Genomic DNA, 17,242 nt, shown 5'->3' with positions numbered 1-17,242 from the left:
GTCAATTTACCGCGCCTTCTGGCGCTCCCTCCCCGCGTCTGTCATCAGGGGCGCGCCGCCGCGAGACCTGCTGGGTGTTGAAGTCCCCGGAGCGGCGGCGCGGTGTTGGGATGCTTCCTGACTCTCGGCGGTGGCGGCTCCTTCTCCTGGCTGCAGTGATGACTCTCGGCAGTGGCGGCAGGTAAGTGGTGCTTCCCCCGCTCTGCCGGGGTAACTGTCAATTTACCGCGCCTTCTGGTGCTCCCTCCCCACGTCTGTGTCGTCAGGGGCGCGCCGCCGCGAGACCTGCCGGGTGTTGAAGTCCCCGGAGCGGCGGCGCGGTGTTGGGATGCTTCCTGACTCTCGGCGGTGGCGGCTCCTTCTCCTGGCTGCAGTGATGACTCTCGGCAGTGGCGGCAGGTAAGTGGTGCTTCCCCCGCTCTGCCGGGGTAACTGTCAATTTACTGCGCCTTCTGGCGCTCCCTCCCCGCATCTGTGTCGTCAGGGGCGCGCCGCCGCGAGACCTGCCGGGTGTTGAAGTCCCCGGAGCGGCGGCGCGGTGTTGGGATGCTTCCTGACTCTCCGCGGTGGCGGCTCCTTCTCCTGGCTGCAGTGATGACTCTCGGCAGTGGCAGCAGGTACGTGGTGCTTCCCCCGCTCTGCCGGGGTAACTGTCAATTTACCGCGCCTTCTGGCGCTCCCTCCCCGCGTCTGTGTCGTCAGGGGCGTGCCGCCGCGAGACCTGCCAGGTGTTGAAGTCCCCGGAGCAGCGGCGCGGTGTTGGGATGCTTCCTGACTCTCGGCGGTGGCGGCTCCTTCTCCTGGCTGCAGTGATGACTCTCGGCAGTGGCGGCAGGTAAGTGGTGCTTCCCCATTATGAGGAAAACAATTGCAAACTGGATATTTTGCCATTCATGCTTGAACTGCTCTTGTTGAAAAAGGGATCAGAAGTGCTGATGACAGAACCTGCAAGGCTCGGAGACAAATGGCTTGTGCTTCTGCTTTTAAGTGTATTTGGGACATTCTGTGATTGGAAACGTATTCCACTTTGTGAATGTATTTTAATGTCAATAACTCATATTAGACCTTAAATAAGCATGTGTATCCATTGGTTGAATTATATAACGTAATAAGCTATAAGTGGTTAGTGAAATGCCAAACAAATACTAAAAATTGGGATGTTTACTCTTTCTGGTCACACCTCTGACTCCGCCCACAGACCCAATTGGCATGTTATTCCCGACCTCTGATTCTCCGCTCACAGTTCCCCTACTTTATATATAACCCTGAGAAATCTGAGCTGGGGTCAGGTGCATAAACAGTATAACCCTGAGGAACTGAGCAGGGGTGAGATGTATAACCCTGAGGGAGCTGAGCCTAGATGACGTGTATAACCCTGAGAGGGCTGAGCCGGAGTGAGGTGGACAACCATGAGGGAGCGGAGCCGGGAATGAGATGTTTAAACCCAAGAGAGCTGAGCCGGTGTGAGGTGTAGAACCCTGAGGGAGCTGAACTGGAGTGATCTGTATAAACAGTATAACCCCGAGGGAGCTGAGCCGGGTGAGGTGTATAACCCTGAGGAAGCTGAGCCAGGGTGAGCTGTATAAACAGTATAACCCTGAAGGACTTGAGCCGGGGTGAGATGTATAACCCTGAGGGAGCTGAGCCAGGATAAGGTTAAGGTTAAGGTGTATAACCCTGAGGGAGCTGAGCCGGGGTGAGGTGTATAACCCTGAGGGAGCTGAGCCGGGTGAGAAATATAACCGTGAATGATCTGAGCCGGGTTGAGAAATATAACCCTGAAGGAGCTGAGCCGGAGTGAGGAGAGGTGTATAACCCTGAGGAAACTGAACAAGGGTGAGGTGTATAACCCTGAGGGAGCTGAGCCGGGGTAAGATGTATAACCCTGAGGGAGCTGAGCTGGGGTGAGATGTATAACCCTGAGGGAGCTGAGCCGGGTGAGGTGTATAACCCTGAGTAAACTGAGCCAGGGTGAAGTTTATAATCCGGAGGGAACCAATCCGGGATGAGGTGTATAACCCGTCGGGAGCTGAGCCTGGGTGAGGTGTATAACTCTGAGGGTGCTGAACCAGGGTGAATATAACCTGAGGGAGCTGAGCCGGGTGAGGAGTGTAAACCTGAGGGAGCTGAGGCGGGTGAGGAGTGTAAACCTGAGGGAGCTGAGGCGGGGTGAGATGTATAACCCAGAGGGAGCTGAGCCAAGGTGAGATGTATAAACTTGAGGGAGCTGAGCCGGGGTGCATTGTATAACCCAGAGGGAGCTGAGCCGGGGTGCGTTGTATAACCCTGAGAGAGCTGAGCCGGGGTGAGGTGTATAACCCTAAGGGAGCTGAGCCGGGTGAGGTGTATAACCCTGAGGGAGCTGAGCCGGGGTGAGGTGTGTAACCCTGAGGGAGCTGAGCTAGTGTGAGGTGTATAACCCTGAGGGAGCTGAGCAGGGGTGAGATGTGTAACCCTGAGGGAGCTGAGCTAGTGTGAGGTGTATAACCCTGAGGGAGCTGAGCCGGGGTGAGGTGTGTAACCCTGAGGGAGCTGAGCAGGGGTGAGATGTATAACCTTGAGGGAGCTGAGCCGGGTGAGGTGTGTAACCCTGAGGGAGCTGAGCAAGTGTGAGGTGTATAACCCTGAGGGAGCTGAGCAGGGGTGAGATGTATAACCCTTAGGGGGCTAAGCCAGGGTGAGGTGTATAACCCTGAGGAAGCTGAGCCTGGGTGGGGTGTATAACCCTTAGGGGGCTGAGCCAGGGTGAGGTGTATAACCCTGAGGAAGCTGAGCCGAGCCGGGAGAAGATGTATAACCCTGAGGGAGCTGAGCCTTAGACGGTCTACTCTGCTAAGTCGGACCAGAGACTGTACCTGCTCTCCTTGGAGGTGCCCGAAGCGTTCAGCCGCTCCCTCACTCTCTGCCTCTCCTCTTCCAGAACCTGCTTCTTGCTGCAGGCTCCCAGGTTGATGAGGACCAGTGTGTCGTACAGCAGGGCGTCCTTCACTTCTCTGTCCAGCCGAGAGTCTGTCGACAAGCTGGGCGAGTGGTTCACCTGCAATAGCGAGCAATGTCATGTTATGGCAAGAAATGGGGGGGGCGCGTAACACAGGAAACACAATCAACGCAGTCAGCAAACGCCCCATCCGGCAGTCCCTCCTTGAGAAAGCTCCCCCAGCACCAGAAATACACATCTCCCTTCAGCTAAACACAAGATAGCCGCGGCCGCCCCTTTATCCGTATATAACAATTATGAAAACGATGCATTTCATGTGATTTACATCAAGCAGTGACAACTCAGCGAGAGGTTTCAGTCCTTCACCGGCCTTTTTTGTTCGAATTTCACCTGAGCATTCAGGTACCAGGGCGCGCCCAGAGCCTCAAAGACTGAGCGAGAGGAGAGACGGGCATTCCCCATGTCACTGTTATTTTAGTGACTAAATTGTCAAATTCGTTTTGCAGTCTTGCAAAATATCGAGAGGACCATTATTTCGATGCTGCTGCACTTTGGGGAGGCTGAGAGCTAGGCCAGCACCAAATAGGGAGAGAAACGTTAATCGTTTGCTGAACATCAGGGATGTCTCTGGAAGATACACCCTCATGCAAAACACTGGTGAACTTTCACTTGGTATCTCTGAAGCTGGAAGGTGTTTATACTACAAAAAAGGAACAACGCCCCTCATGCAGAAGTAGTAAACAGGCCGCCTCGATGGTTCAAGTAGTGTATGGCACTGGTCTGCTCCACGCGACACTGATTTCACAGTATACATCGCCCCCTGGTGGCTGTACATGGGAAACACTGTTGTAATGTTCGTATTTCCCACTGAAGTGCACTGACACAAGTTATGGTGAACAGGAATGCGTTTATTCTCATTCCAAGTACAAGGTACAAAGTAAGGGCGCCGAGCGTCTAACCAGCGACTGCTCCGGTCGCCAACTGCCGATTTCACTCTTCGCGCCGTTTCTATTTACTCATTTGCGCATGCGCGCCTATGACGCTCTAGCCCACGGCGCATCACGTAATCCCGTATGCGCCGATAGGCTAGAGCGCACACCACATATCTCCCCCCTTTACACAATACTAAACATAACATTTCCTCCCCATGGTGGTGTCCTTATAGTGTCCAAAGTCTATGTGGGGTGCCCGGGGGCTGGCACAACTCTAGTGTCCATTCATCACAAAGTCATTATAACGAGAGGGCACTACAACTGCCCTTCCGCTGCGGGTGTGTCTTACCGGCATGTTCTCTCTCACCGCCGTCTCTCCTTGGGACATCTCAGTTCTTCTCCCGCCTGTACTCGGCTCCGCACTCACTTGTCTTGCTTCTCCGACCATCGACCTGGCACTCCCCACTGCTTCTTCATGGTCATCCCTTATGCTTTCCTCTTGGTCGTCTGCACCGTACTCAGGGAGCGGGAAAGCCTCCTGGTGGTCCAAGCTCCTCTCGATTTCCTCAGTCTTGGGCCAGACTAGGATTTTGTTTACCCTGGCCATTCGATCCTGCGACCATACTCTGCCATCACTGAGGAGGGCAGCCCTGCCCCGCACCTCCTTGACCTGTAGCGGCTGGCTGAATTTGCTTTCGCCCTTCCTCTGTAAAGTAGGGAGCTTGATCCTCACCCACTCCCCTTCTTCTAGCTCTGTGTCCTTGGTGCCACGACGTTTGTTATAGTGTGCTGCGTAGATTTTCTGGGCCTTCTCCAGGTTGTGTTGCACCACGGCCGGGGACCACTTGCTGGTGATGGTCTTCTCCCTCCATGCCACGTTGTCCCTTGTGAAGGGATGCCTACCTCTTAACACTTGAAACGGGCTGTACCCCACCACTGAGGGCGTTATCCTGTAGGCCCATATCATGTTCATCATTTCTGCTTCCCAATCCTTGCCTTGCGCTATTGCTGCCTGAATGGAGCCCATTAGCACTCTATTGAATCTCTCGACTTGACCATTGCAGGCCGGATGGTATACTGCCGTGTGTCTTACTTCGATTCCGTTCCTCTTCATGTATTTCTCCCACTTATCCGACACAAACTGCGGTCCGTTGTCACTTAGGATGGTTCTGGGTATTCCTTCCCTGAGGAACAGCCCTGTCAGAAACTTCAAGATCGTGTCGGTGTCCATCGACTCTTGTATGTCTGCTTCTGGCCACTTGGAGTACTTGTCTACTACCACACATATGTACTTATTCACTCCTCTGTTGTCCAGAATGGGCCCAAGGATGTCTATGGCCACTTCCTCCCATGGGCCGTGTGGGGTGTCGAATTTTCCTAATGCAGGACGGAGTGGGCGTAGCACTTTGTCCGCTCCTTGGCACTGTTCACACTCCCGCACCTGTCTCTCGATGTGGGCATCCATTCCTGGCCACCAATACATTTGCTTGACCAAAGCCTTGGTTTTCACTATGCCCAGATGCCCCTCGTGAAGCACCTTCAGGAGTCGGGGTATCAGCGTCACTGGGGGCACAACTCTCTCTCCTCTGTACAAGAAGATTCCCGAGTCGCTCAGGGACAATTCTTCCCTCATCTCATAGAAGCGCCGGACCCCCTCCGTCAGTCTCTTCTTATCCGGCCACCCCAACGTGAGATGTTTCTTTACCTCCATCTTCTCCTCGTCGAGTTCATATGCCGCTTGCCACTCCTGCGCACTGATGGACGACTCATGGTCTTCCATGCTGGCCACCATCTCCTCTGTGTCCTGAGACTCTCCCGGAGCTTCCTCCATGGCCGCTGCCCGGCTGAGATAATCTGCTACCTTGTTTTGCGTACCTGGGAGATATTCCACATCGTATGTGAAATCCAGCAATTTCAGGGTCATTTTTGCTATCCTCGGAGTGGCCGTGTCATGACCTGATGACGTCAACACTTTGATGAGTGGCTTGTGGTCCGTCTGGAGCCTGAATCTCGTGCCCCATATGAACTGGCGAAATTTGCCCAGCGCCCACGTGACCGCCAGCATCTCTTTTTCAATTACGCTGTACCTCTGTTCCGTCGGGGACAGCGCCCGGGATGCAAAACTGATGGTTTCTCTTGTTCCGTCTTCTCTCTCCTGCGCCAAGACAGCCCCCAAGCCCTTGTCGCTGGCGTCCGTTGTCACTATGGACTTATCTGTGGGGGCGAATCCCTGCAAGGGAATGGCATGGCTGATACAGTCCTTAATGGCTTCAAATTCGGCCTGGGCTTCCTCATCCCATTCGAATTTCGTATTGAGCCTGGTCAGTAGTCTCATCCTGTGTGTTCTTGTGGCAAATTGTCTAACAAACCTGCTGTAATACTCGGCCATTCCTAGGAATGACCGCACTTCCTCCTTGGTTGAAGGGGCCTTGGCATCCTTTATCGCCTTCACGTTCTGCTCCTTTGGCGAGATACCTCGTGTTCCTATCTCGTGTCCTAGGTAGGTCACTGTGCGAGAACCGATCCTGCACTTGCTCCACTCCGCCGTCATTCCTTTGCCTTGCAGCACTTTCAGCACCTTATGGAGTTTCTCGTCGTGGTCACGTTTGTCCGTGCCCATCACTAGGATGTCGTCTTGGAAGTATTGCACCCCCGCGATGTCCTTGAACAACCTGTGCATCAACTTCTGGAAAACGGCTGCGGCGGATGCCAGGCCGAAGGGCATTCTTTTGAATTGGTAACATCCAAAGGGTGTAATGAACGCTGTGTACTTTCTGCTCGACGGGTGGAGTTCTATCTGGTAGTATGCAGATGTTAGATCTATGGTGGAGAAGTGAGTAATGCCTTTTGTCCTGGCTAGCATCTCCTCGATCCTGGGGAGCGGGAATCTCTCCACTATGAGGTTTTTGTTGAGCTCCCTCAGGTCCACACAGAGCCGGACCTTCCCATTTGGCTTTTTCACTACTACCAAGGGCGATAGCCATTCTGCACTGTCGACTGGCTCGATGATCTCTAGCTCTTCTAGCTTCTGTAGTTCCAGGCGCACTGCCTCGCTTGTGGAGATCGGTATGTTCCGTACTTTGTGTACTACGGGAACTGCTCCCTCCTTCAGGGCCATCTTATGCACGAACTTATCCAGTTTTCCAACCGTGCCCTCAAATACCTTGGGGTATGCTGCTTTCCAGTCCTCCTCCTTCGACAGGGGCCATTCGTCCGTTAGCAGGATCTGTTCTTTCCCTCCGGGGTTGAGAACGATGCCGAGGGCACCTGCGTCTTTCCACCCCAGCACTGATGGGCCCTTTTCTGCTACGTACAGGGTGCATGAGGCTGACCGCCCTCTAAATTCGAACACCAACTCCTTGCATCCTACCAGCGGAATGGAATCTTCTGTGTACGAGATGGGTCTGATGTCCGGTGGCTCCAGGTCGGGGCCTAAAATTGGCTCGAAATCCTCTTCCCATATCGATCTTTGTATTATGGTCCATGGGGATCCCGAATCTACAGCCACGTATACCTTGACGCCTCCTATGTGCATGTGGGTGCGGGGTTTGTCCCTGCGTTTTCCGGATACGTCCAGCACCTGATCCTCGATGCAGAGCACTAGGTCATCCTCTTCCTGCTCGTCCTCTTCACTGACGTTGGCCGTGCCCGATTCGATGCACTTGACCGTGGATTTCGAACCTTTCTTCCGGCAGACCTTTTCAAAGTGCCCCGTCAACCCGCAAAACGAGCACCTGGCTCGAAACGCGGGGCAGCGCCTGTCCTGGGCAGCGTGCGCTGCACTGCCGCATCTGTAGCACGCAAATTTCGCTCCTGGGCTGGAACGAGGCATCTGCTTCCCCGGCCCTCTTGTGTCCTTCTTCGGGTCCCCGTGCATGCTTTTGGGTTTACTGGATTGCGGCGCTTCGTCTATTTTGTTAACCATCTGTCTGGGCCCGCTTTCTCTTTTCGCTGCGTCCGCGCCTCTCTTCGACATTTCCGCCTTCTTGACCATCGCCACTACTTCTTTCAAGGTGGTTTCATTCATTGCCCATAGCTTATCTTGGACTGCTCTGCTGGTGGTGTGCATCACTATTTGGTCTTTTATGTATTCATCCTGTAAATTTCCATATCTACACGTGATGGCCAACCTGCGGAGGGCTGCTACGTAGTCGTCGATGGATTCTCCCGCCTCTTGTTTCCTCTGTTGGAAGTTATAGCGGTCTATCGAGACGCAGACTGCTGGGCGGTAATGGCTATCCAGGTCGTCCAGTGCGTTTTCAAAAACGTCGGCCTCCTCCGCGCCCCTCTCTTTGGGCACCAAGTTCTTGAACACTCTGACCCCCTCTGGGCCTAAGTTGTGGAGCAGAAGCCTCTTCTTCCTTTCCGGCTTGTATTCCCCTTCACTCTCGTCTTCTAAGGCTTCGATGTAATTTAGGAAGTATTCCTTCCAGTCTTCCCATTTGAGTTGGGGTTCCCCTGGCCTGGTTAGGAATGGAACTGGCGCCATTAGGGCTGATGCCTGATTCGCCATTCTGGCCTCACCTCTGGGTCCTTCCTCCTGGGTTCTATTAGTGGGTACACCGGGCGCTCCTGCGCTACCTGCCGTGTTTCCTTGACCCCTTGGGCTACCTGGGGTGTTGTCCCTTGAAGCGTGCGCTGCCTGCGCCGTCCTCCCCCCTTCCTCTGGCTCAGGGGTGTCTCCCTTGGTTGCCAGGTTGCTGCCTGGGGGCTTTATTTGCGTCTTGGGCCCCACTGACCTGGCTTCCTGGGGTTGGTGGCTTTCCTCTGGTCGTGCTGTTGCGCTGCTGCCACGCCCTTGCTCTCCTTGTCGGTCCTGTGCCTTATCTGGCTCGTGGGAGTGGGGGTTAATACCCTTGCTGTCGTCTGTGCCCGGTGGTGTCCAGGTCCCAGCCTCGTCGCCACTGTAATGTTCGTATTTCCCACTGAAGTGCACTGACACAAGTTATGGTTAACAGGAATGCGTTTATTCTCATTCCAAGTACAAGGTACAAAGTAAGGGCGCCGAGCGTCTAACCAGCGACTGCTCCGGTCGCCAACTGCCGATTTCACTCTTCGCGCCGTTTCTATTTACTCATTTGCGCATGCGCGCCTATGACGCTCTAGCCCACGGCGCATCACGTAATCCCGTATGCGCCGATAGGCTAGAGCGCACACCACAACTGTTAATGGGCAGAAGTGATATTTCGAGGGCGTAGGGGGCGATTCCGCTTTGAAACCGGGTGATTCTTTGTCCGTGACTTAGCGGGGACGTCCGCCGAGTTTTGAAGTATGTCACGCCCTTGGCTGCACCAACAGCAACGTGAAGCGGCGATTCCGCTTTGAGTGATGCAGTGTACCACCTTATTCGGCGTAGTCCAAATTCTGAGATGAGGGATTCCTACCCGCTGATAACCAGCCATTGGAGTCGACTAACAAATGAAGCTGAAAATGGCACTGGCTAAAGTGTCGGGTGGAAAAGGCCTCCGATTCAGGGGGTATACCACAGGCCAGTGCAGCCCCTGCAGGTCCCCGACCATCCAGGGTCCCCCAAACGTTTCAGAGAGGCCCCGTTACGCCAAAGCCAGTGAATATTTCTGAAATATGGGAGACTGAGAAATGCCTCTTAACATTCTGCAGGGGTGGGGTGGGCTCTAAATTGTTCGCCATCTTCTTGGCATTGGGGGGGGGGGTTGGGGGGGGGGGGGGGGGTGATCATATAGGGTGCAGAAAAGTGAAGGGAAGGAATACACAAATGACCAGCATAGATATCCTGAAAACTGAATTATGATTCTGGGCTTATTGCATCGTATTTTTAGACTCCAATGCTTTGCAAAGTAAAAATTTGCCAAAGCTTTTTAAAACCTTAATGAAAAGCTGTAAAATGACACTGTAGGGCAGCAGAAACATCTCCTCTACTTCTGTAGGGCTGCTGAGATATGGAGAACTGAATGACAGTGCAGAAAAGCAGGCGGCGAGAGTGGAAATTAAAGATGGAAAAACAGTGTAGGGGAACAACAAAAATAAAGATGGGCAGACAAAGAGTACAGAAGACTGAACATTGCCCTGCTGGCGAAGTTGCCATCGTTTAGGATGTGTTCAAATATTCGTTATAGTTCTGCCATCTAACAAGCCATTCAGCTGGACTACCAAACTTGAATGGACAGCTTTGGATCTATGACGTTACCCACATGGTCTTTAAATGTATGAGATCCTATACTTCCTAGGCTCCACCCTGCACGTTTATCCAGAAACAATGAAGACCTATTCTAACTGACCTATAATAAGACCAATGTACATCTCTGTGATAGACAAATCAAATACCTGGATATGTGGGACCTATGGGATATCCCTGGTGTGCATGCACGATCAAACTCTAAGGGGCACATCTGTCCAAATCTAATTGGTGGCAACCCTATCTGACCGTGTAATAGACAAAATCTGAGATAAAGTCCTATTATTTAACTACGCAAGGTCAGTGAAAATTTTATGGACATGTCTATGTAAACACTGTCCAACTCCAAGGGAAGAGGCATATTATCAAACTATTTAAACTCAGTAAACATTTTGCTGATATTCCTTGCATCTAACTATGTAAGATATAGCCCAAAAAGAGGGATACTTTTATTCGGCCGCCACATAGTGGCCAACGTACGAGTTACTTACCTTCGGTAACAATGTATCTGGTAGAGACATTGTTTAGCCCCAGATTCCTTAACTTAGAATATCCCCAGGCGTGAGACTGGATCTGGAAATTTTTTGCAGCAGCCCCTCTGCGTGCTGGGGATGGCGCCACACGACCCCGCTCTGATGTCGTCCTCGTACGTGACGTCAGCGGGGTCATACTAGTTCCTCCCGGCGCGCTGACGTCCTTTTTCTTCGGAGAAACTTTTCTGCGGCACAACGCGGAACTACCAACTAAAAACTGTGAACGTATGCGGAACAGTGTGCGAGGAATGAACATTTTGTGAATAAAGAAGAAGAGGAATGGAGGAAGACACCATCCCAAAGACAGAATAGACACCGCCTACACATATAAGTGAAGACCGTGAGAAAGAGCCCCGCAGGCCAAGCGGAGGCCCCTTACAGAGTGCAACAAGAGAAGAACATCACAATGGACAGAAATAGACCAATAGTGCCCTGTGGAACTGTGACGTCCAGTAAGGACGGAACACAGAAAGAACAACAGTCCACTGTAGGAAGAAAGAGAAGACTGGCCCTTGCCATCTAAAAACAGAGGTAGGAAACAGAGCACAACCGACCCTCAAAGAGGATGACCACAAGAAGACCAGGACCGAGGCAGTAGAGCAGACTGAAGGGAAGGGAAGGGAACTGGAGAGTAAAGCTAACCTTCCCTTGAATGAAAGGTAACATATAACAGAAAAGAATCCCCTCAGCAGAGGTCAACTGTATATGAAAGCACCCACGGGAGTGCAACAACCTGAACCCCCTGAAGATAAACCCAATGGCAACAGAAGAGGCCAGTGGAGAACACTACCAGAAAAGGTCCTCGCAGAACGGGGAGGCTGGGTGGGCGTTAAGGAATCTGCAGCTAGACGACGTCTCTACCAGATACATCGTTACCGAAGGTAAGTAACTCATACATCTGATAGAGACATCTAGTCGCAGATTCCTTAACTTAGAATAGATACCATAACCATACCCCAAAAGGGAGGCGGGTCTGAGACAGGACAACAGAAAGCACCAGGCATTGATCTGGCAACATGGTGACGGATAAAGGGGAACAACTGTGGCAGAACTGTCCAAATCTAATTGGTGGCAACCCTATCTGACCGTGTAATAGACAAAATCTGAGATAAAGTCCTATTATTTAACTACGCAAGGTCAGTGAAAATTTTATGGACATGTCTATGTAAACACTGTCCAACTCCAAGGGAAGAGGCATATTATCAAACTATTTAAACTCAGTAAACATTTTGCTGATATTCCTTGCATCTAACTATGTAAGATATAGCCCAAAAAGAGGGATACTTTTATTCGGCCGCCACATAGTGGCCAACGTACGAGTTACTTACCTTCGGTAACAATGTATCTGGTAGAGACATTGTTTAGCCCCAGATTCCTTAACTTAGAATATCCCCAGGCGTGAGACTGGATCTGGAAATTTTTTGCAGCAGCCCCTCTGCGTGCTGGGGATGGCGCCACACGACCCCGCTCTGATGTCGTCCTCGTACGTGACGTCAGCGGGGTCATACTAGTTCCTCCCGGCGCGCTGACGTCCTTTTTCTTCGGAGAAACTTTTCTGCGGCACAACGCGGAACTACCAACTAAAAACTGTGAAAGTATGCGGAACAGTGTGCGAGGAATGAACATTTTGTGAATAAAGAAGAAGAGGAATGGAGGAAGACACCATCCCAAAGACAGAATAGACACCGCCTACACATATAAGTGAAGACCGTGAGAAAGAGCCCCGCAGGCCAAGCGGAGGCCCCTTACAGAGTGCAACAAGAGAAGAACATCACAATGGACAGAAATAGACCAATAGTGCCCTGTGGAACTGTGACGTCCAGTAAGGACGGAACACAGAAAGAACAACAGTCCACTGTAGGAAGAAAGAGAAGACTGGCCCTTGCCATCTAAAAACAGAGGTAGGAAACAGAGCACAACCGACCCTCAAAGAGGATGACCACAAGAAGACCAGGACCGAGGCAGTAGAGCAGACTGAAGGGAAGGGAAGGGAACTGGAGAGTAAAGCTAACCTTCCCTTGAATGAAAGGTAACATATAACAGAAAAGAATCCCCTCAGCAGAGGTCAACTGTATATGAAAGCACCCACGGGAGTGCAACAACCTGAACCCCCTGAAGATAAACCCAATGGCAACAGAAGAGGCCAGTGGAGAACACTACCAGAAAAGGTCCTCGCAGAACGGGGAGGCTGGGTGGGCGTTAAGGAATCTGCAGCTAGACGACGTCTCTACCAGATACATCGTTACCGAAGGTAAGTAACTCATACATCTGATAGAGACATCTAGTCGCAGATTCCTTAACTTAGAATAGATACCATAACCATACCCCAAAAGGGAGGCGGGTCTGAGACAGGACAACAGAAAGCACCAGGCATTGATCTGGCAACATGGTGACGGATAAAGGGGAACAACTGTGGCAGAACAGTCCGACAGCAACCCAAGCAGCTCGAAGAGCAGAAGTCACAGGATAGAAGATATCGGACAAGATGCCAAAAAGGCGCCATGCCGTACCAGTATAAAAAATGACAGGTATAACAGTATGATCCCCAGAAGAAAGAGAGAAAGAGAAGGAGCACTCTCCACTAAATGGCGCACAACATTTGCATTAACCCAAACTTGGAATGAACTAGATGTGATTCAACCAGCATCTAACATACCAGTTATAAAAGGAGACCAAAAGTGCCGGTGGCAAAAGCCCAAAGGCAAGCCAGAACCTGAACAATGCATTGGAGATAGCCAGCAGGACCAGAAGCACGCCAAGCGCACACCCAGCCCCAAAAGGGTAAAGAGGGGCAATAGCATCAACCATTAGCCTGCTGAAGCAGGTAGAATATGCCGCCGGCAAATGGTAATAGAGGCCTTAAGTGGCCTACATAGGAACAGAAGAGCGCCCGACCTGGCAGCACGAAACCAGAAGGAGGAACAACCACCATATAGACTTCGTTAACAGTAATTAATGACCACTGCCATCAGAAGAACTGTCCCACAGGGGTGGGACTAACCAGAGTAGGCCACTCTGAAAGGAGAGACCAAAAACACCAAGTTAACGAATGGTGGAAAGAGTCTTAAAAGCCAAGACCAACACTCCAAAAGACACAGATAGTGTTGAACACAAAAAAGGGAACAAATGACCATTGGAAAACACTCCAGGAAGTGGAAGCAAGGACGACCAATAGGAACTTGCAACCACCTAAAAAGGTCTCTCCCACACATGGAGATATTGGTCCAACTTCGCAACCATGACAAGAGGTGGCAACGTAGGAAGAGGAAACCAAAGCAACCTGCATCATCTCCAGGCCCAGGGAGATAAGCAAGGCTCTATAATAGTGTACAAGTACCCCACATGTAGTATGTATACCCCGGACAACGGGGGTCACCTCTTAGAGCAAAAAGCCAGGTCAAAAAGAATGCCGCAATGAACCGAACCCAGGAACAGAGTTCCAGGCCGGAATGACGTTACCGAGCTGAACTACCGGCTGAAAGCCACAAGCAGAGGACACAGCAACTTGCGAAACACGGCCACAGAAGGCCAACAGGCAATCGAAAGCAAAATGCATCCAAGAGATGCTAACAAAAGGGTAAACACCCTTGACCAAATGAAAGTAAGACGTAAGGCACACTGCTCATGTTTAACACAGACCACATCTAGAGGCTCACCGCCTATGTTAAACACATAGCGCATCTAATGGATGCGAAAATGAAAAAGTACCACAGAATAGAGGCCTAAAGAGAACTAAGTGGGAGGATAAAGCCCGCCAGTAGCCGGTGAACCGCAGACTCGGCGTGAGCATCAAAGAGCAAAACCCCATCAAAGGGTAAATCAACCAGACGTTCTCGGATATTTTCAGGGAAGACACTGTCTTGCAACCCAGAGTGAAGCCTTAAGGCAACAGAAGTCACCATGGCTCGACCCAAAGAATCTGCAGTATCTAAGGCTGAACGGATTGTGAATTTGGCCATGTCGTGGCCATCCCGAATGGAGCACCTTCGGAGGAGGCAGTAAGCAAAGACTTTGCAGAGTCCCACAGGGCAGAAGTAGCCCGAGCCAAAACACACACGGTATTTAAAGACCGATGCAAAGACATTCCTACCCCAGGATTCAAGCCACCTGGTCTCCCGAGAGGGAGGAAGTGTTAAAGGGTGCAGAGAAGGAAAGGCAGTCTGTAACACAAACCCCTGTGCATCAGGGTGCACAAAAAGACAGACCGGATCATGCGGAGCTGGGCGGCGGTGGCGGTGCAAAACTGAGTGCGCCACCGAATTACCTGAAGAAGGGCGGACCCAGGTACCCAAGAGGGAATCATAGAGGGATGCCTCAAAAGCCAAAATTGGCTCCACATTGCCGGACCCACAGTGGAGGACCTCCAGCAAGAGGTCCACCAACAAGGGGGAAGTGGGGGGGTTGCATATTTAAGATGTGGCTGACTGCAGAGAGCACTCTCAAAAAAGCCGCACCAGCTTCAGTAGACCTCCGTGGAGGGGAAAATAGCTCATCAGTGGGGGAGGGTTGTAGACTGATCCACCCAAGACACTGATGGTGCACCCAATGCCCCACGGAAGGGAGCCCCATGGAAGAATGAGGATCCTGACGGGGCTCCTGGGGAGGCGAACAGCCTACTGGATATGGGAGCTCCTGAGGGTGCTCCACAAATTCCATGGGGGGCACTGGTAGCACTAGCTCCGGCGACGCCGGGCGGGTTGGCGGCACCGAACCCTCTCCAGAGGCCTCTATAGAAGAATCCAGAACTCGGCGTCGACACGGCATCGAACCAACACGTGTCGGCGTCGATTGTGCCTTGTCAGACTCCGACTCGCCAGCCTCCGGAGTCTAGTCGGCCCCGAAACTATAACAAGCTCCCCCGCTAAAGAAGAAGAGGATGCCGGGGCCGGCGAGGTAATCTTTCGGCTCCACTCCGGTGCCGGCACCGCCTCATTCAGAGCTCCAGACAGGCGTCCGCCTGCCCGAAAGGCTGGGGTGTGCTCAAGTCAGGGCTATGAGCACAGGCAACCACATGCGGCGCCACAGGGAGGCCCGGGGGGCTATGCAGCGTGGCAGAGGTCCCGTGGGATGTAGAGGGGGACCCAGGAGGGGCGCGCCCTAACAACCCCACGTGGAGTGTAGAGAGGGACCCAGCCGGGCTGCGCCCTAACAACACCACATCTCCGACGTTCCTGAGAGGCAAGGGCTCAATTGGCGCCAGGGGCAAACTAACCGGCGAGTCCGTCGGAGACCCCACAAGAGGCGGAGGTTCCGAGAACACCCCAGGAACGGGAGGGGACTCAAGGGAGGCCTGCAAGGTCGTAGCATAGGCCTCTATTTGGGCCCAAGTCGCCCCCACACCCGGAAAGGGTGGATAGAGGGGGGCAACCAATGGGAGCACACGTCTGGAAAGTTCCGGGAACTAGAGCCCCTGACAACAGCAGAAGGCGAGGTCGATGACCTAGGCAACGAGCGCCTTGACTTACCAAATGGAGAACGACGACCCCGGACCCCAGTGGGGGATCGACAGCGGAACCGGATTACAGTAGAGGGACCTGCAACCGGGGGGCGAGACAGCCGTGCCGAGAGAAGCTTCATACGGTGCTCCCGCCGAGACTCCAGTTTTAGACTTTGGCAGGCTTCACAGTCAGTGGAGTCATGGTGCTGGCCCAGACACCACATACAAATAAGATGTGGGTCGGTCATGGACATCTGCCGCGTACAGGAATTACAAGATTTGATGCCCGAAAGGCATCGCACACTGTTCCCGATGCGAAGCGTTGAAAATTAAGGCCTGAAAACAGGCCAGAGGAGCTCACTTGGGATCAGCGTTGCATGCAGAAAAGAAGGAAACTGATGTCAGTGCGCCGGGTGGGCCTTATATGACCCCGTTGACATCAGCTACGAGAACGACGTCAGGGCGGGGTCGTGTGGCGCCGTCCCCTGGTGCGTAGAGGTGCTGCTGCACAACATTTCTGGATCCAGTCTCACGCCTGGGGATATATTAAGTTAAGGAATCTGTGGCTAGATGTCTCTATCAGATATGCTGCTATTGGCCATTTCTGAGAATTCTTGGATGCTACTAAGAGCAGTTAGACAATGCAACGGAGAGATAAATTAATGTAAGTAGGGGGGGCAAATTCAAAAAGGTAAATTATACAAGTGTATATTTTCTCGGGTGTAAATCTGCTCCTGTATCTAGGTGTGACCCTTCACTTTGTTGCTGTTCTCCATTTCCAAGTGGAGATTTACATTTAGGTGTAGGCTTTGATGTCTACATCACCAGCCCATCACAAGAGGGGATGGAGCTCCTTACAACATAATTCTCAAGTTTTAAGGTATTAATAGTAACTTTTCATCTTTTGGTGGAGATCTCCAGATGGGAAAGTACAGTCAAATTTTATACCGTTTTTTATTTTTTCTTAAATATTTCAAACACACATTTTTAATGTATAATATAAATGAGAAATAATTCAACATATTTACTATTAACAGCACTCTTGTACACCTTACGTCTAAAAGATAGTCTCAATATCTCAATAAGCCCAGTCCACATTTTATTGATAGTCCTTTCACCTAACTATACAAAATCTATTTAAATCTGAGGAATAATCCTATTGTCTAACCATGTGCCCTACGAGAAAATCTGACGGATAACTACTATGTGATGTGCCCCCAGGGTCGATATGTCCAAATTTGAGGGATA

General features: G+C 51.8%; 1 protein-coding gene across 1 annotated transcript in view; it reads right to left on the bottom strand.

Moving 5' to 3' along the window:
* The window catches only part of TTLL6 (tubulin tyrosine ligase like 6), a 279,018-nt gene that overhangs the window by 166,859 nt on the left and 94,917 nt on the right, over window positions 1-17,242 (bottom strand). Inside the window, exon 8 of the mRNA XM_086920507.1 lies at window positions 2,856-3,037. Within this exon, the coding sequence (XP_086776633.1) occupies window positions 2,856-3,037 (182 nt within the window). The remainder of the gene's footprint in view (window positions 1-2,855; window positions 3,038-17,242) is intronic.

This window comes from Lissotriton vulgaris, chromosome 5 (assembly GCF_964263255.1).
Source record: "Lissotriton vulgaris chromosome 5, aLisVul1.2, whole genome shotgun sequence".
NCBI lineage: Eukaryota > Metazoa > Chordata > Amphibia > Caudata > Salamandridae > Lissotriton > Lissotriton vulgaris.
This window is presented reverse-complemented; position numbering and strand designations above follow the sequence as displayed.